Source organism: Lepidochelys kempii, chromosome 3 (genome assembly GCF_965140265.1).
Source record: "Lepidochelys kempii isolate rLepKem1 chromosome 3, rLepKem1.hap2, whole genome shotgun sequence".
NCBI classification, from domain to species: Eukaryota; Metazoa; Chordata; order Testudines; family Cheloniidae; genus Lepidochelys; species Lepidochelys kempii.
In genome coordinates, this window is record NC_133258.1 from 113,346,374 (window position 1) to 113,374,173 (window position 27,800).

The 27,800-nt window shown below is 38.8% G+C and overlaps 1 protein-coding gene across 11 annotated transcripts in view; it reads right to left on the bottom strand.

Annotated features, from left to right (window-relative positions):
- Positions 1-960: 960 nt before the first annotated feature.
- Positions 961-27,800, bottom strand: part of LATS1 (large tumor suppressor kinase 1) — a 41,108-nt gene continuing 14,268 nt past the window's right edge. For 8 of the 11 annotated variants that reach the window (XM_073337621.1, XM_073337620.1, XM_073337623.1 and 5 more), the window contains 5 exons: positions 25,484-27,015; positions 20,544-21,126; positions 19,198-19,380; positions 17,779-17,885; positions 961-7,575 (listed from right to left, as the gene is read on the bottom strand). In XM_073337621.1, coding sequence (XP_073193722.1) covers positions 7,066-7,575; positions 17,779-17,885; positions 19,198-19,380; positions 20,544-21,126; positions 25,484-27,015 — 2,915 coding nt within the window. In that variant the 3' untranslated portion in view covers positions 961-7,065. Of the gene's footprint in view, positions 7,576-17,184; positions 17,264-17,778; positions 17,886-19,197; positions 19,381-20,543; positions 21,127-25,483; positions 27,016-27,800 lie in introns of all 11 variants that reach the window. The other 3 variants (XR_012158080.1, XM_073337625.1, XM_073337626.1) reach the window with 3 other exon arrangements.

Genomic DNA, 27,800 nt, shown 5'->3' on the forward strand with positions numbered 1-27,800 from the left:
GTGTATGATAATCAAGTTGGGCCATTTCCAGCACAAATCCAGGTTTTCTCTCCCCCCACCCACACACAAACCCACTCTCCTGTTGTACCAACAGGAGAGTGGGTTTGTGTGTGGGTGGGGGGAGAGAAAACCTGGATTTGTGCTGGAAATGGCCCAACTTGATTATCATACACATTGTAAGGAGAGTGATCACTTTAGATAAGCTATTACCAGCAGGAGAGTGGGGTGGGGGGAGAGAAAACCTTTTGTAGTGGTAAACACCCATTTTTTCATGCTTTGTGTGCATAAAAAGGATCTTCTATACTTTCCACAGTATGCATCCGATGAAGTGAGCTGTAGCTCACGAAAGCTTATGCTCAAATAAATTGGTTAGTCTCTAAGGTGCCACAAGTACTCCTTTTCTTTTTGCGAATACAGACTAACACAGCTGTTACTCTGAAACCTTATTTAAGATTGAGTGCTATACTTTGATTTTGTTTGAGCTAAGTTTCTAACCAATTTAAATCTAAATAAGTGCTTGAAATATGCATAGACAGGACTCTGCTAAAGTTGCAGTCAGGAGCTGTCAGGCTTCCCTCCCTACTCTGAACTCTAGGGTACAGATGTGGGGACCCGCACGAAAGACCCCCTAAGCTTATTTCTACCAGCTTCGGTTAAAACTTCCCCAAGGCACAAATTCTTTGCCCTTGGAGGGTACGCTGCCACCACCAAGTGATTTAACAAAGAATCAGGGAAAGGAACACTTAAGAGTTCCTATTCCCCCAAAATATCCCCCCAAGCCCTTACACCCCCTTTCCTGGGGAGGCTTGAGAATAATATCCTAACCAATGTGTTACAAAGTGATCACAGACCCAAACCCCTGGGTCTTAGGACAATAGAGAAATAAATCAGGTTCTTAAAAGAAGAATTTTATTTAAAGAAAAGGTAAAAAAAATCACCTCTGTAAAATCAGGACGGAAGATAACTTTCCAGGGTAACAAAAATTTCACAAACACAGAGGAACTCCCTTTAGGCTTAGTTCAAAGTTACAAAAAACAGGAATAAACCTCCCTCTAGCAAAGGGAAAATATACAAACTAAAACAAAAGATAAATCTAACACACCTTGCCTGGCTTTATTTACTATTTTTGTAATATTAGAGACTGGCTCAGGATTGGTTTATAGGAGGAGGAGTTTTCTGACCTGATGCTTCTCTGCTTCCCAAGAGAACACCCTCAAACAAAGCCTCCCCCCCCAGATTTGAAAGTATCTTCTTTCCCCATTGGCCCTTTTGGTCAGGTGCCAACCAGGTTATTTGAGCTTCTTAACCCCTTACAGATAAGGAGGAATTCTAGGCTACCCTTAGCTGTATGGTTATGACAGGAGCAAGGGTGCTCTGTTGCCTTTAGCAATGCCCTGACCATTCTCCAGTTTCTTTACATGCCAGTTGAAATTATTTTCTTAGAATAAAACATTTCAAAACCATTTTTTAATTCAAATACATATTTCAGAGCAGAGCCATTATATTTCTCTCTTCTGCTGGATTTCTTCACTAAGATATGCAAGACCAGCACAAAGCACCTCTCAAATTAATGGAAGGAACCTGTGTGAGGGTTTGGGAATGTCATTTTATGAATTCCATTTTGTTTTCATAGAATCATAGATTAGGGTTGGAAGAGACCTCAGGTCGTCATCTAGTCCAACCCACTGCTCAAAGCAGGATCAACCCCAACTAAATTACCCCAGCCAGAGTTTTGTCAAGCAAGCCTTAAAAATCTCTAAGGATGGAGATTCCACCACCTCCCTAAGTAACCCATTCCAGTGCTTCACCACCCTCTTGGTGAAATTGTGTTTCCTAATATCCAGCCTAGACCTCCCCCACTGCAACTTGAGATCATTACTTCTTGTCCTGTCATCTGCCACCACAAACAAGAGCCTAGCTCCATCCTTTGGCACCCCCCTTCAGGTAGTTGAAGGCTACTATCAAATCCCCCCTCCCTCTTCTCTTCTGCAGACTAAATAAGCCCAGTTCCCTCAGCCTTTCCTCATAAGTGAGGTGCCCCAACCACCTAATCATTTTCATTGCTCTCCGCTGGACCATCTCCAATTTGTCCATATCCTTTCTATACGGGGAGGGGGGTTGCAAACCTGCATTGTGGAGTAGAACTTCCAGTTTGTGTATGGACCTATATTGTCAAGAGCCAGTTTAAACTGATATACGCATAGCCAAAGGTGATGCATAGTAAGGCTGGAGAAGGAAGCTTTCCTCACCTTGGAGATCTAATACAGGATGACCCATCCAGACTGACCTTAAGGACTACTGACTTGCTAATGATGTGTCTTGGTTTACTAGGCCCTCCTTGTGAACCACAAAGCATTAGTATGTGAGCCTAGTTGGAACAGGGGATCTCATGGTGGGGCTTAGGATCAAGTCGATGTGTAAGTAAGTAAGTAAGAGGGCTTGTGGGTAGGGGGCTAACTACCACCAGCAGCAAGGACTTGCTGCATTGGAGACATGGGAGTCTTCACAGACCCTGAACCTGGACAGATTTCAGTACCAAACCAGAGGGGTGAGATCAGCTTAAGTGAGGATTTGCATTTAGATGCTTGTTGTTTTTCCCATAGATCTGTAAATCTTTTATGCTTCTGAGAGTAAAATGTGTATATGTTTAAAAAGTTCCTTTGCAAAGCCTATGTGTTTCTGTCTCATGGTCCCTGCAGAGTTCACCAGCCACTCAAGAACATCAAAACTATCACTATATTTTATTTCAAGCCCAAGAGATCTAAGTCTGGTAGAGGAGCTAGCATGTAACATACCTCTTTGGTAAAGCATGGATTTATGCTCCTGTTTTCATTTTTAGATATGCACTTTAAGCTGAAGCCTATTAAAGAAAAAGTCAATGTCCTATATTTGGATAGCATTCTTATGCTAGAAATGGATTTCATAATTTAAGAATTGCACTTCCTCTAGATCTCCAAGAAAAGCAATAATTTATGAAGTTAGTTGTCCATGATGTACAGTCTATACAGACTGTGTACCCATTCATTGTCTGCTGAATAAGTAGATCCTGAGCAAGGCTATTTTAATCATTTGATGGTGGAAGTGGGAGAAAGAAGAGAGTGACATAAATTACAATTGTGTGACTTGAGTTACAAAATTTCTAGAATACAGATCAAACTATGTCCAATAACAGCTAACAACATCATTGCTGTTAACTGCATAATGATGTATTAGTTCACCAGTTCTGACTGTTATGCCATTTGCACAGATTTAAGAGAACAGAGGAAGACCAACAACTTTTGAACAAAATTTAAAATTTTAACTTGTATTTGATTAGTAGAACCAGAATTTACCATTTATAAGGAAAAAGATTTACTGTACTTTATTCTTTATTATCCCAGCAGATATTACACTAGAGAAACTGATTTTGAGAAAAATGAAACATTCATAAACAGTTATAGGGAATGTCACTGATTACAATTTTATAAAATGACACTAGATTAAGAGAAGGAATTGCAGCCTTCGTAGACCATATAAATCCTCTTTGCATACTTCTGAATGTAACAGCTGTTGGTAGTGTTTTGTCAGCAGAACATTTATCATACAAAAGACGTATATACACACGCAATACAATAGTAAACTTGATTAGTGCCTTTGCTCAAAAGCATATTAAGGCACTCATAACATTTTTACCGTTATGTTGACTGAAATTTGTTCTCTCTGTGCTTTGGTTGAATTAAAGCAAACAGATTAAATGTCTGATTTTAAATACCAATAACATTTGGAACAGAGTCTTAGGGTATGTAGGGTAACAACAGCAGCAGCATCATCTAAGAACCCACCCACTGCATTAGCTAATAACTAAACAAAATTAAGTCCAAATAAATCATACCCACTGTCAGCTTTGCAATTAGCAACAGCAGAAGATTTTTTTAAGTCAGTCTCAAAATGACTTTCTAGTCATACATTCTATTGATTCTATTAGAAATATGAAGATAGAAAAGATACAGCAAGAGGGCCTGCCCTAGGATAGAATATAATTGAACAATACATCAGAACAGTATTTACAATAGTTACATGATTACAGAACATTTTATAAATACAATTTATATGTATACATGAGGCAAAAAAAGACAGTCACTCATTTTAATTCTTTACAACTGAAAATATTTTCAAGAAGTCCAAACTAAAACTGTGATTATACAGTCTCACAGCTGCTGGTTATAAGTATCTCTCCTCTGTTGTCAATATAAACTAGTCCGATCAAAGATCAATCTGAATTTCAATGCCCCAGAAGATTCTAGAGCAAAATTTATGAAGGACTGAAATATCAATATTGTAAACAGTAGACACTAAGGGTTACAACATGTCCTGGATCCACGTTTGGAACTACTTCTGTAGTCAATGGGAATTTCACACATGGGTGCAGGGAAATACACTGGAGAGCTGAGATAAACAATTGTGTTATGAGGATATTTTCTGTTCTTCCAGAGCAGGACTTAGCGCTGTAATGCACTGGGAGATCCAGGAGAGAAATACACGTATGGAGTACTGCAGCATCTAGACTGCAAACTTCAGAAATTAGGAGAATCAGAAATTTAATGGTAGATAATAGAAAAACTTGAAATACTACCAGTTTCTCAGGACACATATGTAAGTGTTTCAAAATGGCAGAGCGGTATCTCATATTTCAGTACCATGCATATTAGCTTAAAATACTCAATTATTTTGGTTTAATAGCAATTCCTGTTGGATTTAACTCCCTTATGTAAAATGGAAGTGCCTTGGAAAGGACATCTTTCTTCAGCTAAACCCATCACTGTTTGGCTAAGACCAATCACAAGTCTAGATCCTGATGGACTGGGAAAGGAGAAATATGCTCAGATAATCAATTATAAAAATTGTATTTGTAATTAAAAGGTGACATTGTCTAAGGAAGTTTTATTTATTACATGCCCACAAATAATGCTCACTTGATTAAATTGGTTTTAACCAGTAATATGTTACACTTTACTGCAGGACAAGTAAAGGAGATTAAAACTGCCAGTTTTACTGGGACACTTACCAACATGATGAATGGAGACAGTCCTTTAAAAAATTATTTACTATGAAATAAAGCCTATTTTTACAAACAAAAATAAAAAGCTGAAGTATTTATATATTGCATCCATTTTATAATGTTGAAGCTAAACATTATAGATCTTAGAAATGTTGAGACAGAACAGCTTTCTTTAAGATAGGCACACAGGACTTGAATTGTGTTTTACTGATTCAAGTCCTATTGAGACTATAGAGAAATAGCTATTTTTTTTATTATAAGGAATGGATATTTTTACATAAATATCTTTTCACCATGATAGATGCTTCAGAACAGAAAGAAGTAAATATCCTTAAAGAAACAGGACTCTCCTCTTAAAATTATTTTTAAAAGACATTTATCATGATAGCACCATAGTGGTACTGCATGTACTCCTTACACTGCTGTGATACCAGCTCTGAATGTGGTTTCATGATGCTTAGGGAGCAAGAATTCTAGTATAATGGCCTGGATGATCAGAGTAAACAAGAGGCACTGATGTTAAAAATTTCAGATTGATATTAACACACAGGACTTCAACCCAGGAGTGGGGAAACTGTGGTTGTTTAAAAGTATGTTTAAATTTGGTTTTTGTTTTTTAAAAAAACCTGCATTTCCCTGTCCCTCAAAAAAAACCTGCTGGCTATGGGATGGAGGGGCATTACTCTTTCTTCCCACACCTGAAACAACTGCTGATCTTGTGAGTGGGACAGCTGTTTAGTGGTGTGTTCCCCTCTGAACATCACAAAAGGCTTATTAATTTTGCATCTTAAGGCTGTGACACTAGAACTTCTGCTTAGCTGCTGCTTGAACACCATGAAACCAGTATTCAGAATTACATGCATCTGCTATCGCAGTATCAAATACCACAGAGATGAATCTGCTTTGAATTAAGCTGTGAATGACAGAACACCAGAAATGTAAAAAGGGGGAAACAAACAGCTTGACTTGTTTGTTCCCAGGTACACGCACAGCAGTGTTTCCAACTGGTTAAGGTTTAACACACAAAACTGGTCTTCGCAGCACAAAAGCCTGATGAAAGCCATTATCATACTCTCAATCCTTCCTCATAACCAGCTGAAAGGCTGGAGCAAGAAACAGAACCATTTTAAAAACAATTTTTCAAGCTATAATTTTCTGATTGGAGCAGAGTTTGAGACACAGTACAGTTTGGCTTCCGTCAAAAAATGAAGCTGGAGCAGATTTCAGTCTTTTTTTTCTAAAGCTTCATTCCTCCCACATCTTTAAGAGGGGCTGACAGGGAGAGAGCTAAGTAAATACTATTACTGGTTTTAGTTATAAATCTAGTTATAACTTTCAATATAATTTTAAGTTAAATATAAATAAAAACCCTAAGTTTTTTTTTTAAACCATTTATAGTCACATTACAACAGAGACTGATGTTTCCCATTTTCAAAGCTATCTACTGTGCAGTTACTGTACTGACTGGGAATTACTTACCAAACAGGCTTAATTTTGCTAACAATGGAGCCTGATATTGTGGGAAGCCACAGTATAGCAGCCTTGTATCAGAGAGGTATCAGATAGTTTTGTAAGTGTATGATAAGATTTATATTTGGTCAAAGCAAGGCAGAACTGTTTAAATCTGGAACAAAGATTTTAAAAAAAAAAAAATTATTTAGCCTATGTACAAATAGATAACATCTCCTTTTAAGAAATCACTATTTCCTATATTGAGTACTTAAAGTACAAAGAACTGATCATAAAACTCAGTTCATAATTTATTTTTCCTAACATCAGTTCTTTTCTAAATGAATGATTAATAATGCTGGAATAAATTAATGTTTTAAAATTATTTCCCTGCATTTTGGGGAAACAAAATGTACAGAAAGCAAAAATACAGAACTCTGGGATAATGGTAATTTTTTTTTTTTAATAAAGTATGCATATATTTACCCAAGCAATCTTCTGTTAATTCTCTTATCACAGGGGATTTTTGAAAAATCCCAACTTCAAAACACACAGTTCAACTATCTTCAACTTCTCTGCTAAACATAAACTAGATCACGATTTTGAACCCCTTTGCCTGCCTGCTCATCATCATCATCTGATTGCTGCTCCAAGTTTTGTGGATTATTGTATTCATATTCAATAGGTTTTGGGTAGTTGTAAGGGTAGCCATTGTCATCAAAAAACCTTCGAAATGTGAACTCATAAAAAGCATGTTCAGGATGTTTCCCATTTTTGTACCACCCATTAAGTGTGTCATTTACATTTCCGTCCTTATCATCATCACACCATAACTTATCTGGATCAACTGGGTCAAAATTGGATGTGTCTGTGGGATGTGTAATTTTAGGAACATATGAAGCAGTCTGCTGTCGTAGATCACTTGAAAAATCAATAGCTTTAAAAAATGGATGAGCTTTTATTTCATCTGTACCATTCTTGCCTAAGCGGTCTTCTGGCCCTCGGCAGAGTTTGATAATAAGGTCAGAAGCCTCTGGAGTCAATTTAGCTTGAGGTGGAATGTGAAGAGCTGTTTGCCAATTTATAACCTTTAAAAAGAAAGTGTAAAAAGATCATAAAATAAAGTTAGATTTTTCATTTTCTGTAATTTCTTAAAAATAAAACCCGCCATGTATGAAATATACAATGAAAATTGTTTCAAGAGTCATCACTTAACACCTATAAGTGTTTTCCCCTAAAAACTCAAAAGCCCACACTCTTGATATTTTTATTTATTTTGCCATCATCTCTCTCTTCAGGACTTATATGATCCTCCTTTACCAGAGCATCCGAGTTGCCTGAAAACCTTTAACGTATTTATCTCACAACACTCCTGCGAGGAAGGAAAGCACTATTATCCTCACTGAACAGACAGGAAACCTGTACTGACTAAGGGCTAGTCTACAGTAGAATTGCTACAGCATCACAGATGTACAGATACTCTATGCCAAGGGGCGAGAGCTCTTCAGTCGGCATAATTACTCCACCTCCCCGAGTGGCGGTAGCTGTGTCGACAGAAGAACTTCTCCCGCTGACATAGCGCTGTCCACACTGGTGCTTAGGGTCAGTGTAACTTATGTCGCACAGGGAGGTGGCTTTTCCATAGCCTTGAGCAACTGAAGTTATACTGAAGTAAGCGCTAGTGTGTACAAGTCTATCTGCGAAGAGCTGGGGCAGCACACAGAGGGAACACGCATGCAGCCAACTGTTATCATCGAACAAGAGCACAGCACCACACCAGTAGCTGCTGACAACACAAGCCTTAAGAGATGAAGACATTTGTTTTCCTACAGCCAAATGAAGGTAGTTCATCTAGGAACAAAGAATGTAGGTCACAATTACAGGATGGGGGGACTGCATTTTGGAAGGCAGTGTCTCTGAAAAGGACTTCGAGGTCATGATAGATAACTAATTGAACATGAGCTCCCAATTTGATGCTGTGACTGAGGGCAAGTCTACACTTAAAATGCTGCATAAGCTGCACCGATGCAACTGTGCCCCGTAGCGCTTTAATGAAGACACTCTAAGCTGATGGGAGAGAGCTCAACTGTCGAACTAGTTAATCCACCTCCCTGAGAGATGGTAGCTATGTTGGCAGGAGAAGCTCTCCTGCTGACATAGCATTGTCTACGGAAGGTGGTTAGGTCAGTATAACCACATCACTCAGGGGAGTGAAAAATCCACGACCCTGTCCTGAGTGATGTAGTTCTATTGATATAGGTCTGTAGTATAGACCAGATCTAAGAAAACTAATGGGATACTTGGATGCATAAGCAGGGGAATATTGAGAAGTAAGGTGGTATTACCACTGTATATGGCATTAGAGAGACTATTACTGGAATACTGTGTCCAGTTCTCATGTACACACTTTAAAAAGGATGCTGACCAACTGGAAAGGGTTCAGAAAAGAGCAACAAGAAGGATTAAAGGTCTAGAATGCCCGTCCTACAGTGAGAGACTATAGAAACGTAATTTATTTACTTTATCCAACAGAAAATTAAAAGATGGCTCGATCACAGTCTGCAAGAACCTACATGGGGAGAAGACTTTGATAGTAGAGAGCTCTTTAATGTAGCAGAAAAAGGCATTCAAAGATCCAAGGTATAGAAGCTGAAGCTGGACAAGTGCAACTAGAAATAAGGTGCAAAGTTTTAACAGTGAGGGTAACTAAATGGAACAACTCACCTAAGAATATGATGGAATCTTACCCTTGAAGTCTTTAAATCAAAATTGGATGTCTTTCTAAAAAAATATGCTGTAGCTCAATCAGAATTTATGGGCTTGACGTAGGAATTACTAGATGAAATTTGATGGCCTGTTATTCCTACCAGCACTACAATGCTTACAGATGTTTGTCAATGCCAGTGATCACATTAGATGATTATAATGATCCCCTCTCGTCCTATAAATAAATAAATCTATGAACATATTTTCTCACAGGAGGCATAAGACAGAATCTGGAAAGACCAGGAGATTCTATATGGTAATATCTGGCTAAACTTTCTGATGTCATCTAATGTTTCTCTTTCGTAACTAAGATTTCTAAGGGTCTCACAAGGGCCTAGAAATAGGACTGTAGATAACATGTATTATCTTCTAAATCTTATCAATATTTTCTCTAATGGACTTCAAAATAAAAATATATAATTTTAGTCATTCATAATTGAATCTAGGTGTGTTATGTGACTGTTACCATTCTTGAAGAATATGCTATTCACTGGTCTTAAGTTCTGGAAGAAGGTAAGAGAAAAAGATAACTATCTGGTTGTGACAGGATGCACCAGGCCTTCGTAGCCTCTCTAGAGCCCACACTTCTCCGTTACACCCTACCCTAGGAAGCAGCAAGGTGTAAGGAAAAGAGCAACAAAGGTGGGTCCTCCAGGCCTACCTAGAAAAACTTCACTGGAGCACTCATCCTAAAAGCTAGCGACACCTGGTCCTTCAAGGGCTAGTGACAGCCAATCAGAGCTCAGCAGGCTCAGATAAAGGAGCTGCAGGGTCTTAGCAGTTCAGTTTGCCCTCACATCATGTGTGGGGAAAATCATGGTAAAAAATTATACCAGTGGAATAGTTGGAGAAAAATGATATTATAAACAGCACTAAGTGGTTTCATAAAAAGGAAGATGCATGGTTGAACATATATAGTGAGACTAGAAATGAAGGTACAAAAAATCATAAAGAACTAAGAACTTTATGATATCTGTCTTCCTGGACATTGAAAAAGAATATGACATACTATGGAGGGAAGACTTCCAATATAAATTAGCCAAAATTGAAATAAAAGGGAGAATGTTTTGGTGGCTTAGGGACTTTTCAAGTGATGGAACTATAAAGGTAAAAGTGGGAACAGCTTTATCAAAAACCTACATGCTTACACATGGAACTCCACAAGGGAGTATTATTAGCTCTCTTTTGTTTTCCATTATGATAAATAACTTCCCAGAAATTGTGCAGATGGGAATAGGTATTTCCCTTTTCACAGATGACTGTGCTATATGGACGAAGTATGAAGACTAAAAATAGCCATATGAAAGACAAATGAAGCACTCCAGAGAATTTCCAAGTGGGGAAGTGATTAGGGATTTAAATTCTCACTTGCAAAAAACTAAGGGAATGCTTTCAACCAGGAAGAAAAAAAGGGAAGACTGGGACTTATTTCTTTATGGTGGGGGAAAAAAAAAACATTCAAAAGCGTAGGTTCTTAGGAGTAGTATTTGTTATTAAATTAATTTGGAAAGGTCACATAATCATACAAATGTATAGAAGTAGGATGAACTTACATAAAAAAGCATAGCTGGAAACAAATGGGGTGCAGATAAGAAGGTACTGATGATGATATACTGAGCATTGATAAGACCAGTTTTAGACTACAGATGCCAAGCTTTTGGTTCAGCCGCAAAAACAACTCTTAGAAACTTGGAACTGCTGGCACAACATCATCATCATCAGAGTGTGTGCTGCAAACAGCCACTGCGGAAGCACGTATCTAAGGATGAAACTATTAGCTCTAACCTTTCAGGCTAAGGTAAAAGGGAATCATGACAATGGAAGTACACAACTGATTTACAAGTATTACTAAGAGCTTAGTAGACAAAGTGATATGGATTGCCACAGACTGCCTCATACTCATCATCCGTCAGTCAACCAACCATCCGTTATCACTGTTCCCATTACGCCTCTGGCGTTTAGGGCAGCAACGAAGCTCCTCCATTCCTGTCTGTTTCTGGCAAATCTTTCAATTGTTCCCCAGTTGTGCCCTAGGGTTTTTCAGCTCAGCTTCTACAGCTCTTCACCCATGTTGTTTTCGTGCAGCCTTGTTTTTGCTTGCCTTCAGGTGTCCATCTTACTGCTAAAAGACATGGCCAATCCATCTCCAACACCTCCTGGGAATGATGGTGTCATATTTTCTTGGCTGCACCGTGTGATCTTCGTTTGAGATTGTTCTGGGCCAAAAGATAGAGGATTTTTCTGAGGTAGGCTGTATGGAATGAAGACAATTTGGATGTGTCATACTCTCTCATTTCCCCAGCATTCTGCACAATAAAGTAGTGTTGAAAGTACGCAGCTCTGATAAATCTCGAGTTTGGTTTTGGTGCTGTATTTTAATGATTTCCAGACTGTATTTAAGCTTCTGAAGGTGTTCCTGGCTTCACTGATTCTGTTCCAGATATCCTGGCTTGTTCCACCCTCCTGGCTGATGGTGCTGCCCAAGTACATGAATGTTTTTACATTGGTGAGAACATGATCCTCTATCCGTACTGGTAATGGTGAGACAATATTAAAGGTCACGATATCGGTCTTATTGCGGTTGATTTTCAGTCAAATTTGCTGGCTGAATGTGTTGAGTCTAGTTTTTTCTTGTATATGGGGTTGAGTATGTGATAGGAGAGTGAGATCATCTGCGAAGTCTCTGTCTTCAAGGGAGGAGAAGGATGTTTATTTAATGCCTCTTGGCATGTCTTCTGTTGTACACTGCATTACCCAGTCAATGGTAATGTTGAAGAGGATTGTAAACATGACTCACCCCGATGTACTCCTGTTCTGACTTCAAAACTGAGCTCACTGTGATCAACATTGCATGTAAAGTTGGAATAGAAGCTTTTGATTATGTTGATTATATGGAGAGGGATTCCATATGCCCACAGAATGCACCATAGGCTGGTCCTGTGAATGCTATCAAAACCCTTCTCAAAGTCTATTAAGTTTATGTAGAGTTGCCGTTCCCATTCTAAGCATTGTTCTGTTATGTTTCATAAAGTTAAGATCTGATCTGTACATCCATGCCCTTTCCAAAAACCAGCTTGCTCTTGTCTGAGAATACTATCATCTGCCTCTGATATATGCTGGATTATGATCTTGCACAATACCTTGCTTTGCACAGATAAAAATGTTATACCATGCCAGTTATTACAATCCCTAACAGTTCCTTTCTTTGGTATCTTCACTATAACACCTATTGGTCCACTCATCTGGCACTTTTTCCCTTTCCCAAACTGACATAAACAGAGGGACCAGGATAGATGCTGCTAACTCAGGATTTACCTTGAACAATTCTCCATTCAAGTTATCCTTGCCAGGAGCTTTCCCATTTTTTAAGGAGTTGATGGCTTCAATCTCTTCCTTAGTTGGGGTGTCTGTATTGATATCAAGATCTTCTGCCTCCTGGATGTTTGCTTCCTCTTTAGGTGGCTCCCTGCTCAGCAATTCTTTGAAATGCTCTGTCCAGTGCATTTCTTGTTCTTTTTCTGGTGCCAATAGGTGGCCTTGTTAGTCCCCGATGAGAGTGTTTGTTGGTGTCTGCTGTTTACCACGGATAAGCCATGTAGACAGTTCCTTGTTCACCACAAGCACCTGAATCCTCTGTTTGTGTTGCCAGATCATCAATATAATGTCATTTGTCCGCTCTCACAAGGCATTTGACCTCCCGGTGTGTCTTGCTATACTGCTGGTGGTATTTGTCTTTGTAGCTTCTGGGATTTTGTCTCTAAAGCTTTTTTTCTTCAGGGCTCATCTAGTTTCTATGGCATTCCATGTGCTGGGAGTAATCCACCCCTTTCTTCTCTTCTGCCTGTAGTCTAGACAGGTTTCACTGCTCCATTTATAAATTGTTACTTTGTCCCACTTTTTGTTGATCTCATCTGCATTCCCCTCCTCTTCACTCTCTGCAAGTGCCTGAAACTGGTTCTTTAACTGCAGAACGAAGGCTTTCTGTATTTCAGGGGACTTTAGCTTGTCAACGTCATAACGTCTATGTCCCTTGTTTGATGGACCCACACTTCTCAGTTTTAGCTTGATGGAGGCTGTCACAAAGTGGTGGTCACTGCCAACATCTGCTCCCCTTCTCACTTTCACATCTGTCAGTGAGTGTCGCCATTTGTCAACGATCATTATATCGTCAATCTGCTTCTTATGTCTGCCATTTGGAGAACACCATGTCAGCTTATGAATTTCACAATGTTGAAATAGGGTTCAGCCAATGACTAGGTCATTCATATTGCACAAATCAACAACTCTCTCCGTTTTCATTGATGGTGCCACACCCATGTCTTATCATTGCTCTGTCGTTGTTTGCGTTGTCCTTACTGACCTTGGCATTCAGGTTTCCCATGACAATAGGTCGTGGCATGATCCTCTCTCTAACTCTGCCTGTAATGTAAGGTAGAATTTGTCCTTTGCTTTTTCATCACTGTCATGTCAGAGCATAGCACTGAATCAGGGTGATATTATTGTGTTTCCCTTTCAGTCTAGCTCTCATAAGTCTGCTGCTGATGGACTTCCACTCAAGCAGGAAACGCTCCACTCCCTTCTTCAAAAGGATGGCAACACCCTTTTGGTGCTGTCCATCATCCTGTCCAGAATACAGCAAAGTTTCATCCTAGGTTGTTAATCTTCCTGATCCCATCCATCTGCTTTTACTGACACCCAGAATTTGTAAGCTGTAGCATCTCATCTCTGCTGTGACCTGAGCTAGCTTCTGTTTTGTAAATTGTCCGTATGTTCCAAATACCAAGTTTGGTTTTTGTCTTGGTGTTGAGCACTTTAGTCTTCATGCCAGTGGCTTCCTTTTGACTTTCAGCACTGCCAGTCATACAGATCACTGACTTCTGCAGGCCATCACACAGTAATGGTTAATTTCTCCGCCACTGTTTCCATAACATATTTTGTTTTGTTTTTACCAGACAGGGTTGTTAGCCCTGTGCCTAACCCCTAACCTGGACGGCCAGGGTGTCTTCATACTCTCAGGATCAAAAAAATCGTTAAAGGAGGCATATAAAAATAAAAAAACAAAACTAAAGGTTTTTAGTCACAGAAAATGAGATTTCAGTTAGACAGTTATTCCTCCATTGGTGGATTTGGAATTGTTTGGGAAAAAAGAAAAAAAAATGAGGGAAGGAAACAACCCACACATTATGACCAATGAAATTTCTGAATTTATTTATGAAAAACGGGCCACCTTTCCCAAGTTTATACAGACGAACTAAAAGATGACAACACTGGGTAGAGTAGTAGTTGTGGTCCTAGTTTTGGAATCCAGAAATCTAAAAGGCTATTGAATTATGTGAACGTACTGATGGCTGAACTAATGGGACTAATGTTGGCACTAACCTGGGTAGGAGATGAGTGACTGACTGCAGCTGTAATTTTATCTAATTCCTTGTCAGGTATTAGGACACTCAGAACAGGGACTTCAGAAAGCAGAAATGACATAAATGAATAACGTTCCTAACTACGGAAATAATGCAAGCAGGTAGCTGTGTAACAATAGAATGGATTCCATCTCATAACGGAATACCTGGAAATGAGATGGCTGACAAAGCAGCAAGACAAGCTCTAAAAAATGAGGAGGTGGATATTAAGATACCCATAAGTAGACAAGAATTTAAAAGTGTGATCACAAAGGAGCTTGCGAAGGAATGGCAAGAATTATGGACTAAGGAAATAAAAGGTTTTATGATAAATGCTAAAAAAATCAAAGATCCCACACTCCAGTCATGACAGAAAAAAGCAAAGTAGTGATTTTTAGAGAGTTAACAGGTCATTGTGTCTTAAATGATAAGGTAAACTTATTAAAGACACTTAAAAAGACAGACTGTACTTTGTGTAAAACCAAAGAAACTGTTGACCATATTCTATGGCACTGTGTGCAATATTCTATGGAAAGAAAGTTTCTTTATGAAAAATTGAGACAACTTGGAATCAAAGATTTTTCCCTAAAGGGGAACATCAGGGAAATGGAATTGTGCACACACAAAAAAGCCTTGCTGCATTTTCTTAAGGTTACTAGACTGAGTCAAAGGATATTAAGAAAAAAGTTGGCCTAAAAATGAAAGAAGAAAGTGGCTGTCATAGCCTTGTATGAGACTGCTGTGCCAAAAAACAAAAAAAAGGACAGACAGTTCAGTTCAGTTCTTGGGACCTGGAAAGGAAGGGTGCTCCTCTCTGGACAAAGGAAATTGAGGGATAGCCGGATTGTTTTCTGGCTGCAATTTTGCATAGCTGGGAAAGAGAGGACCTAAGAACCACAACTCTGAGATAAAGGTGAAACTAAAGGGGAATCAAGCCGTAAGTGGCTGCTGTTTTTAGGATCCCTGGGCTAGAACCCAGAGTAGTGGGTGGGTGTGACTGAATACATCTCTGTGTTCATACTCTAAGCACTATTGTAATAATCTTTGTACAAGGTACGCCTTGTAAGGTATCATTTGAAAACTCAATTTGCTGGTCAATATTGTCTTGATAAAATGTGTGCGTTATAACTTAACATAGTGTTATGATTCCCCTGTATGATGTTATTAACACACGTTCCAAACCTCACAGCCCTGCCCAGCCACAAGTTAGGTCTGTCCGAAACAAAGGAAGGAATGTGTGCGTGCCTTTGTTTGCATTTAAGCAGTAAACAGTGTCATCAACCAGGAAGGGAAAACAAAGGAAGTTCAAACAAGTGGAAAAAAAAACCCAACAGGGAACATCCTTCCACGTAGACTCTTTGTCTCCTGGTTCTCAGCTGCAAATGTTTTTTAAAGAAGGGGGCTGAAACTATAAAAAGGAGGGACAAACACACCAAGGGACCCCTCTTTCTCTCCCTGCCCGTCGCCTCCTCTGCAACTGTGAAGACAAAAGGAAATAGCCAGTGGACTCTGAAGGAGGGGTCCTGACCTGAAGAGTTTGGTCAATAACCTTGCTGGAAATATGTGGTGAGAAAGTTTGCTTTGCAACTAAGGGCTAGTCTACACAGGCAACGTTAAAGCACTGCCACGGCCGTGCTTTAACATTCCTTGTGTAGTGGCAGAGCGCTGGGAAAGAGCTCTCCCAGCACTCTTAAAAACAAAACAAAAAAACCCCACCCCCATGAGGGGCGCAGCTCCCAGCACTGGTGCACTGTCTACACTGGCACTTTACAGTGTTGAAACTTGCTGCACTCAGGGGTCTGTTTTTTCATACCCCCGAGCGAGAAAGTTGCAGCGCTGTAAAATGTCAGTGTAGACAAGCCCTTAGATAGTTTAAGTAGGTACCAATCAGAGTTTTATCTTTATTCTTCTTGTAACCATTTTGTCATTTAAGCCTCATTACTTATACTCCTTAAAATCTCTTTGTAGTTAATAAGCTGGTTTTAGTATTTTATCTAATCCAATGTGTTTAAGTTAAAGCGTCTGGGTAACTATTTAAGTAATAAGCGGTTATATTATTTCCTTAATGATCTCTTGCACAGTACAAATGTCCTGAAGTCCATTAAAAGGGTGGGCAGTAAAGGACATACATTTCTGGGGGAAGATTCTGGGGGTGTGTTGGGTCACCTGCAGTATAACCAAGGCTGGGAGGAGCCAGGGTGTAGCTGGGAGGCCGCAGTTACACACAGGTACTCAGGGTGTGGAATACATGCTGGAAAGCTGTCTGTGAGCAGCCCAGGAGGGAGTTACTACAGCAAAGCATTGTAAGGCACCCAAGGTTGCAGGGCGGGGCTGTGTCAGCCCCCCACTAGTGTGGACTGTGCCCTTGTATGTTACAGCAAGCCCTGGTTCCCCTTCTGGCCCCAGGTAAAGTGGGGTAAACCCCAGAAAGGGTACCAGGCTTATTTGGGAATCTGAACAAAGGGCCCAGAGCTGGGGCTGAAGACCCAAGAAAGAGCAAATAGACTGTTTAGTTACTGGACTCTTACATACCCATGAAAAAGTTCATTTGAACTTTGTGACTTGGCTGAAGAGTGACGCCACTGAAGACCCATCAAGGTCAGCTGGCAGCCTGCAAGGGGTGCCAAGGGTGAGAAAAGGACTGTATTACTGCATCCAGCCACTAGGAGGTGCTCAAGTGAGTACCCCTTTACACTGTTAAATTGCTTATCTCACAAAAAGGATGTTGGGCCAACACTCTCGCTCTCTCTCACTCACACGTGCCATGGCACTGTTTGAGAGAAGTATGGTACTGAGAAGGGCATACTGTAAGAGAGCAAAAATGGTAAACTCTTGACAAAGCATGAACAAATGACTAGTTTGGATTATTGCATGAAACTAAAATCAGATCTTACAATATTCAGCCTCTGTGAAAGAAACTAACCATATTTCTAAGCCAAAGGGTATCACCTAGTTGTGCATAGTGCTTATTCACTTAAAACTCTCCTCTCACTTTATAGAATTAGAAAGTTTTGCACAAATTCTGACTCTGCTTTTTCAGCATGGTAATGCTTGTAGGATTACACAAACTACACTACTTTTGCCCATTACTATTACATAATTTTAAGACCTGATTTTCTTAATTACCTTCATTTGTGTTTCCAGTGGGGTTTGTGCCAGAAAGGGAGGCTGCCCCACCAACATTTCAAAGAGAATTACTCCAACACTCCACCAATCGCACAGTTGTGTATATCCTGAAACAAAAGCAAACTATAAAAATGAAACCAGTGCTTTGGTTACTTAAATTTACATTTAAATGGGTAACCAACGTATCAAGTATTTGTTGCATTATCTTCAAGATTAATAATAATTTAGTACTTATTTTTGACCCAGAAAAGCTTAAGAATGGCCATACTGGGTCAGACCAATGGTCCATCTAGCCCAGCACCCTATCTTCTGACAATGGCCAGTGCCAGATACTTCAGAGCAAATGAACAGGACAATTATCAAATGATCCATCCCCTGTCATCCAGGCCCAGCTTCTGGCAGTCAGAAGCTTAGGAAAACCCATAGCATGGAGTTGCGTCCCTGACCATCTTGGCTAATAGCCATTGCTGGACCTATCCCTCCATTAAACTTATCTAATTCTTTTTTGAACTAAGTTACACTTTTGGCCTTCATAACATCCCCTGGCAACAAGTTCCATAGGCTGTGTATTGTGTGAAAAAGTACTTCCTTATGTTTGTTTTAAACCTGCTGCCTATCAATTTTTTGGGGTGACCCCTTGTTCCAGTGTTATGTGAAGGGGTAATACCACTTCCTTCTTCACTTTCTCCACACCATTCATGATTTTATAGACCTTTATCATATCCCACTTAGTCATCTCTTTTCTAAGATGAGCAGTCTTTTTAATCTCCTGTCATATGGAAGCTGTACCTTACCCGCCTAATAATTTTTGTTGCCCTTCCCTGTACTTTTTCCAATTCTAATACAGATTTTTATTTTTATAGAGGCCTTATGATATTCTCTGTCTTATTATCTATTCCTTTCCTAATAATTCCTACCATTCTGTTAACTATTTTGACTGCCAATGAGCAGATGTTTTCAGAGAACTATCCCTGATGACTCCAAGCTCTCTCTCTTGAGTGAATAAAATTTCTTTTTTAAAAATTGGCCTTACATTAGCTACCTGGTACAGAGGCTGATATAAGCGATAGGTTACATTTCACAATTAGTAGTTCTGAAATTTTATATTTGAGTTTCTTCAGGACTGTTGGGTGAACATATCCTGTTGATTTATTACTGTTTAATCAATCTGTTCCAAAACCTCCTCTTATTGACACCTCAATCTGGGACAGTTCCTCAGATTTGTCACCTAAAAAGAATGACTCAGTTATGAGAATCTCCCTCACATCCTCTGCAGTGAAGACTGATGCAAATAATTCATTTAACTTATCTGTTACTGGCTCCATTATTAATTAATCTGTACAAGTGCTGGTCTTCAGAAATGGCCAAAGCCTTTAGACATCAGTCATTTTGCAAAGGGATCCAATTAAAAAGCTTTACCTGTTCGTAAGAGTACTTCTGGTGCAATATAATTAGGTGTGCCAACAAGTGAATGTGCCAAACAACGTTGATGCTGCCGTGCTGCCCTACGCTCAAGTGGCTTAAGCCTGTCTCCACATCTGCAGTTTGCTGGATCGCCCCATTCATTACTAAAATCCATGCTGTCTTGACGTGAATGGTCACCTACAATATAAAAATGAAAGCGCTAATATTTTGGGGTTTTACCCCTTAGTTGAGCTTCTCAACTAAGACCAGTTTCTCTCCAAATTCTTTAACATTCCTTTTTTATGAACACACTCTATTCTAATGAATTAAAGTACTTTAAAATAAAAATAATTAAAAGTGAACTTGTAAAGAACTTAGAATATTGAGCTTGTGTGCTTTTTTTTTTTGCTTATGATGTAAAAAAGAGTGCCTGAAAGTTATTTTCTTTTGTTTGTTAAAAATTGGTTTTTTTTCCTAACAAATAATAGGAAATGTCAATTCTGGTCTTCCCTAGTTTTGCTGAAGAACTTGTTAGAAGTACAGGATGTATATGGTTATTTCTCTCACCTGCAGTGAAGGAGGGCCATCTCCAAAATATCAATCACTGAAGTTAAACAGGTGTTTAAAAATTAGAAAGTTTTTAAAAGTCTGATTAAAAATCTTACCTATCACAATTGTTCAAATTTCACTCTCTTGCCTTATGTAATGTCATCCCTCTTGCTACTTCTCCAATCACCGTAAAATATACCAGGCTAAAGAGGAACTGAATTCTAGTGTAAAAACAAGCCAGAAAAGTGGGTTTTGAAAAAACTATTGAAGAAAAAAGGTACAAGCCCAATTTTCATTTAATTCTTTGCAGGTTACCTATAAGAAAAAATAACCGTAAAACGAAGAAGGAATCCAGATACTGCCACTTGGAGAACAAAATGCAAAATTATCTTTGCCATAAGCTTCCCGCAACTACCCTGAAGGCATTAAATAAACTTAAATCTTTTTTTAAAAGAAGCTCACTTACTGAATTTCCACACAACTGCAGAAGAGGGATGAAGATTGTAGATCTTGGGTAAAATTGTCAAAAGTGCCTACATGACTTAGGCTCCTACATCCCATTTTCAAAAGTGACTTAGAATTTTTGTACTGATATAACTATTTCAGTTAGATTTTTTTTTTTTAACCAAAATAGTTAGATCAGTACTACTTCAAGTGTGCACACTGCTATACTGGTTTAGCTTATTCCATTTCCTGTATGGGTATTAAATTCAAACTTTTTTCATGTTGTGTTCATCTTTCTACTCATACTTATTATTCATAAATTAGCATGGAATGCTACATCAGTTCAGATAACAAAAATAGCTACTTACCACTTTGATAGTATTTGGAATCATGCGTCCATCGAAAACCTGTACAAAGCCCGAAGTCAGTCAGTTTAATATGACCATCACGATCAATCAAAATGTTATCAGGTTTAATGTCTCTGTGAATGAAGCCCATCTTGTGAACACTTTCAACTGCACAGGTCAGCTCTGCTATATAGAACCGTGCCAGATTTTCTGGGAAGACCCCCATTCTAATTAACAGGCTCATCATATCACCTCCTGGAATGTAATCCATTACAAAGTACAAATTGTCCTTATCTTGGAATGAATAGTACAGGCGAACCACCCACTCATTGTCAGCCTCTGCAAGGATATCCCGCTCAGCTTTAACATGAGCAACTTGGTTCCGAAGCAGCACATCTTTCTTCCGCAGGGTTTTTGTTGCATATAAAGCATTAGTGTCCACTTTCCTTGCTAGGCAGACCTCTCCAAATGCCCCAATCCCAAGAGTCTTAATTTTTACAAACATTGATTTGTCCATTTTAGCCCTTTTGAGACGAATGTAGTTAGACTCCTTCTGGCACAGCATTTTTCTCATTTGATCCTGGGCATCTTGGGACAACCCAACCTATGTAACAAAGTTAAATTTCACAAGTTAAAAACACTTTTCGCTTTGTGGTGATCATCATACATTAGAAGGTTCAAGCAAAGTAAAGGAAAAACTTGCATGTAAAATGAGGAATAATACTTGAAGTTTTTTCCCTAACACACATTAGGTCTCTATAAAAACACTTAAGGTTGAAACAAACAACCCATAAAATGTGCAACCTAAGGGACAGTTATAACAACAATATGCACAAGGTGCCATGCACCACCATGCTCTTGATTAAGGGAGCCATTTTTGGGAAGGGAATAGGGTGGGAGAAAAAGACAAGCTGATGGTGGTTGCCTTCCATGCCCTTTGTAGAAGAAATGGGTTTGTAGGACAGGAGGGAGGCCATTAGTAACCCACTATCCTTCACAGAGATTTTCCCACATGGGAATACTTCCCTTACATATTAACAACTGTACAGATTTGTCCATGACACTCTGCATTACTGGAGTCATTACTTGCTTGATTCCTAACACAATGAACTGAATGTATTGCTCTGTAGATTTTCCAATTAGTTATCCACTGATTGATCACTCATTCTTTGCACACTTAATTGTTTTGGCATAACTATTTCCATTTGGTTCTTAAAGGTGTCCTTCTGCCCTATTTTGCTTCTTATGAAGTAGCAAGCCACAACGAAAGGTGGTTCTGCTTGTGTTTTTACATTAAGAAGTCAAGTCTTGTATATCACGGAAGACACTACAGTGGTTGGAGAACTAATGAAACTATCAAACAGAAACCAAGATAGTAAAAGGTGAGCAATTGAGAGAAGATTTTCAGTCAGGATGTTTAATACTCTTGTTTTAGTTAATTATTGTTTAACGCAAATTACTAATTAATATTTTGATAAAGGGTATCTTTGTTGAAGATTCTACACCATCTTTTTAAGTAAGGTATTAAACTTAATAAAAATGCTCTGGAACCCTAAAGAGATCCCATATAAAGATAATTTAAGACAAAATAGGCAAACAAAAAGAAGAAAGAAATGAGGGAGAACAAGAACAACAGAAATCACGGTTACATAGGTAGCTACAGTTTAATGATTCCTGAAGGCACTTTTTGTTTTAAAAAAATAAAATCAACTATCCAACTCTCATAAAACCAGACAATAGCAGATTTCTTACAGGCATCACAGCAACAGTGGGTCTCAAGCAGAGATTTAAAAATCTGACTTTGTATCTGTCCATACATCAAAAAACCTGGTGCAGTCCTCACCATCTCCAGGTTTGACTACTGCAGCCACCTCCTCTGTAGCCTTTGAACACCCATGATGCTCTCCTTTGGCTCCATCAAAACACTGCCAAGATCATATTCTTTGCCCATCAGTCAGACCATTCCATCCCCTCTAACCTCAGTGTACTAGGCTCTCCTTCCTCCATGGCATCAAATTTAAATGTTTTGTCCTTATCTTCCAGAACCTCCAAGCTTCTGCTCTCCACTAGCCTTATCTCTTCATGTTGCTTGACAACCCCTTTGCTCCATCAAAAATCTCAGCATCAATACCTTATTTATCTTCTTTCCCCCAAAAAGACCTACACACTTTCCTCCATGCCACCCACACTGTACCTCAAACACCCTTCCTGAGCTGATCTGCAAAGTCCCCTCCTTCACCTAATTAATATTGCTTTTAGGACCCACTTCTACGATGGCTACAAGAAATTAACCTTGAAATATATTAATTTTAAATTATACATACATACACCCCCCCCCAAAAAATACGCCATTCTCTTTACTTCATGCCATACACTAGCTCTTTCTGAATAGCCATGTGATCTCACTGACATCACCTCTAATTTCCTTCCCTATGGTCTTGTTATTCCCTACATCATGACTAATTTTGTTTTCACACTCTTCAGGGCAGAAGTATGTGTGTTCTGGCAGGTGCCTCGCACCACTTTTGGCACCATTAGAAAGAATAAGATAATATAAGCAAGTGCATACCTCCAAAACACATTACTACTCCACCTGTGACACAGCTGCTCCACGCCCAAAAAACCCAGTTCTCTCCAATACGCACCTTCCTTTAGACACCTGCCCTCCCACCAGGGAATACATACTGGCTGAAACATTATGGTGGCCCTTTTCCCTCAGCTTCCTGCAGAAGGAGAGAAATGAGGAAATCCACTCCTGGTTTAATCCTCTTAACTCTCCTGCAAATAAAGATGAAAAAGTGCTAAGGGAGACAAATGGCCATCAAGTTTCACTTCTCTTCCTACTCAAGATGTAAGGTGAGTTGGCCTATTCCAGTCAGATTTCTCTCCCATTGCGTACTAAAGGGAGCAGCTTCTCCCCCCATGACACCCCATTTTTCACTATCCAACCCCCAAAAAAGATCCTCCTTTTGAATTAAACACATTTTGTGTGAATTGAGCACAATTACCATAAAATATATTTAGCGTAAATAAGAAAAATAAAATTTTGATTTTAATTGACTATGTTAAGCATGCAGGGAAAAAAATCATTACCACTAAGAGGGATGTGTGTCAACATAACTAATTGTGCTTACACCATGGCAGAGCACACTCAATAAAATGCTCCAAATAAGAAATGAAAGTGAGGTTTGCAAATCAAACTTAGTGATCTTGCACTTAAGTACCCAAATGTAATATTAAAAAATACATCAACTTCATGCTTTAGTTTTGATGCAGGTATACATGCAGAGTCCTTTGGAAAGGGTTCATGCTATTCTTAATATAATACTGTTTCTCCAAAGTCTTACTTGCCCACACAGTAATGGAGGCTATAGAAGTCAGCAAAGCTTCCAACACCTTAAGAGTTTAAAATCAGTTGTTAGTGAAAGTGAAAAGGAAAAAGAAGACTAAGAATAAACATCTAGAGAGACTTTCAGGAATAAATCTTATTTGCTAACATTTACTTAGGTTGTGATTAAGTAGACACTTATATAAGAGTACAGTTTAAATCAAGATTTTTTTTCAGAGCAGGAGAATGTGGATTTTGAAATGACGGCTCAGTCAAGCAAAAAAAAAAAAAAAGGTTTCAGATAAAGGTATCAATTTCAAACAACCATTTGTCTAAATTCTGTTACCTACTATTATTCTCAGAAAAACTAAGATTACAAATAAAGCCTAAGATGATTGCAAAAATCATAGCTAAAATTCTCTCTGTATTTTCTTGTTTTAATGTGGGTATTTCTCAATGTTTTCTATAAAGTCAGTTTCACTGTTTCCCCTGTTGTGCGGGTCTTTACACGGCAACAAGGAAGACAAAAGTTTTAGTATAAAATGTGACTGTAAAAAACACAAATTGGAAAGGGTCATCAGATGCATCATCGAAAGCCAGTTTTTACACTAAAAGCTGTCTTTTTTTTTTTTAACTTCTATTAATAGAACGTGTACTCTTGGGCCAGTGCTAGATAAAGGAGTATAGGCTTTACAGAACTGTGGCATTTTTGTTGCACGCTGTAGTGTTTTAAAGTGCAGATTAAAGTGAGTTTTAAATTCCCTAGCCAAGATTTAGTTAATATACTATGGTGGCCAACCCTGCATTCCTTGTGTACCCAGATCTCTCACTGATATTATAGGAATTTTGCACACTATGGAAGGACTATGGAATAGAGGATCAAACCTTCTGTATATTTAGCAAAATCTGACTCTAATATTTAGAAGTATAATTCATTCTCTACTTCCAAATACTTTACTTGGGTAGAAATAACCTACAACTCAGCAAACAGACAGTGTCTCTTTTTGTTCTATAATATGCCTTTTAAGCACTTTTGAATGTTGAATAACATGAAATACATTTTTAGAATGAAATTTCCTGGACAAATACCATCACACAGTGGTGTCAAACTGGTGAAAGTGAAGGAAGTAATCATTCTTTGGGGCTCTATATGGAGACTTTAGCCAGTCCTATTACCATTTTTTCCTAAATTGCATCTACAAAAATCTTAAATAATACTTAACTGTGACAATTTTAACAAATAGTTTCCCCCAAATCACCATTAATATCATCCATGAGAAAAACGTGGGAGCTGTGCAGCTAAGCCCAATGCAAGCTTCAATAAATTTACTTCAGCCTCCTCATAAATGACTGAGATGATAAGTGTTTAGAATATAAAATATTTTTGGTTTGCTTGATTAATTTAAAATTATACTTTCCAAAGAGGAATGGGATTACCTAAACACATACTGAAAGGCTGGCTGCTTCTTAAACATGTGGTCAAACTAAAAATGAACTTCAATACCAAAAGATACTACAACTGCACACAAAATTGTAGTATAACCAAGAAACCTGTCTAGATATGCAGTTTTTAAAAATGTGTACTAAAAGATAAGTAGTTCCATTCAAATATTAAAGAAAATAAAAGTTTTACCCGCATCATTTCATTCTCTAGTTGTTTCTTGCGATGCAATCGTTGCTGATGAGACTTGAGTATGTTTTCCACATGTTGCTCCATGAAGAATTTAAAGGCCTGAGGAGAATAGCTCTGAATGCGAGACTCCCTTCGCTCTTCATCTCTCTTATTTTTCCTAACAGGAACAGGTGAGGTTGTTATTTGTTTTTTTTCTTTATCTGTCCCATCAATACATTCATTATTCTTTTCACTCTCTTCTTCCTTAGGTAAACTGGGATGATCTTCTTTGTTAGGTTTGGTTCCTGTCTCATATGGACTGACGGATGGATTCTGGTGTAGCAAGTGTTTTGGATAAGGTGGTGGAGGACCTTGGTAATTTGGAGCTTCTGTAACAGGTGACATAACTGCCATGTTAGTAGATGGACTCTCAGAGAAGGGGACTGGTTGGACAGCTTGCATTGGCTGTGACATCCAAGAAGGATGAGTTGGTGCTAAGGCAGTCTGCAGCTCTGGCTTTAATACTCGCATACTTTTTACTGGCTGCTGAATGGGAGCTGGGGTTATAGCTGTTACTGTGGTGGCTGAAGGCTGAGAACTGCTAGAGTGACTCTGTCTATTTCCATGAGGGTTATTGAAAGAATTTGATCTTACTGGAATGTTGGGTTGCCATGTAGGGATTTCATGTCCACTGCCAGGTGGTGATTGGGGCGGAGCAGATGAAGGCTGTGACCAGGACATTGGTATTCCAGGTAGATTTATATTGTAAAGTTCCATGTTATGGCTGTTTCTATTTGGCACGATCATGGACTGAGGAATGTTTCCATTGGTGTATGCTGAAGGAGGAACAGATCCTCCTGCTTGCATCTGCAATGCTGTAGGACTTTGCCTGTTAGTTGCAGATATTGGGTACGGAGGGGGTGGCTGACGATTGACCGAGTTCCCAGATACAACATTCTGATGAACCATGAAATCAGTCTGACAATTGCCATTTTGCATTCCAGCTCTTCCTGATGGAAAACTAAACTTGCTATTGGCAGAACTCTGCATGATTATTGGTTGCCTACCAAGTGGAACAGAATTAATGCCTCTTTGTCCCTGCGTAGAAGAACTTATGGGTGACGGATTCATTGGTGGGGGCGGATAGCCATCCTGCCATGCTCCTGGTGGTACTGGAGAAATGCGAGAAATCATATATTCCATGCTTCCAGAATAACGTTTTGTTTGAGCATTTGGTTCCCAGGAAGGAGGTGGTGGAGTTGTTCCTCTTGGTGGAGGAGTCTGCCCTCTTGGAGGTGGAGGAGGGGGAGTAACACTCCTTACTTGTGGTGGAGGTGGTGGATTCACTCTTTGTCCATTGCCAGGATGAGCCTGAGCAAATGCTGCTAATCCAGAACCAGATAAGGGCCTTCCTACATCCGACTGAGAACTTGGACTTTCTGAACGATAAGTTACACTATCTCCCAATGGAGGGCCATGTCTCGGAGGTACCAAGGACTCTTTAGAACCTTTCCAGCTCTGTTTACGGTTAATTGATTGCTGCACACCACCTGCTTTTACAACAGAAAAAAAAACAAAAAAAAAAACGCATAGGATTTTATATTTGTGGGGGAAAAAACTACTTGCAGCTTGCAATATTTCACTACTATTCTAATTCAGTTACTTTTCCTTTTCTTGGCAGTTACCTTACTGCTACGAAATAGATAATAAATTTTAATGTAAGCCACAATAAGTCACATGACTGATTTGTGACTAATCAGAAAGGAAGCTATCGAACTATTTCTAGCATGGAAAAGCTGAGCAAAGAAAAATGTATTGACCTACATTTTACATAACATTGATATCATAAACATTACATCAAATCAATCTTATAAAGTGACAACTTATGAACTGGACAGCTTTATAAAGTGACAACTCAGTGATGTACTTGAGGGGTTCACAACCTTTGAGTGAATTAGTCAGCTGAAAGATTTCTAGGACTTGTACACCTGTAAACAGGCACACTAAATTAAAAAGATAATGCACTTAACACAGTTAACCCAAGTGCATTACATTCCTTGTATGCAAAGTGCTGTTCATCAAAAGGTTATGTTTTAAATCAGTCTGAAAGATACTGTATGTTTGTAAGTGTAAGATAAGACTGCATAAATGCAAAATTTACAATGACCATCTCAACACTGAATTCTTAAAATTTAACTCCTTTAAGAATTACAGAGCCATCTTTTATTGGAGGTACCAGAAAGTAATTACAAGATAGAGGTCATATTATGGCATATGAACAGGGCAATTGTATGTTTAATTTTGAAAGTTTTCATTTATTATTTTCACTGCTGCAGAT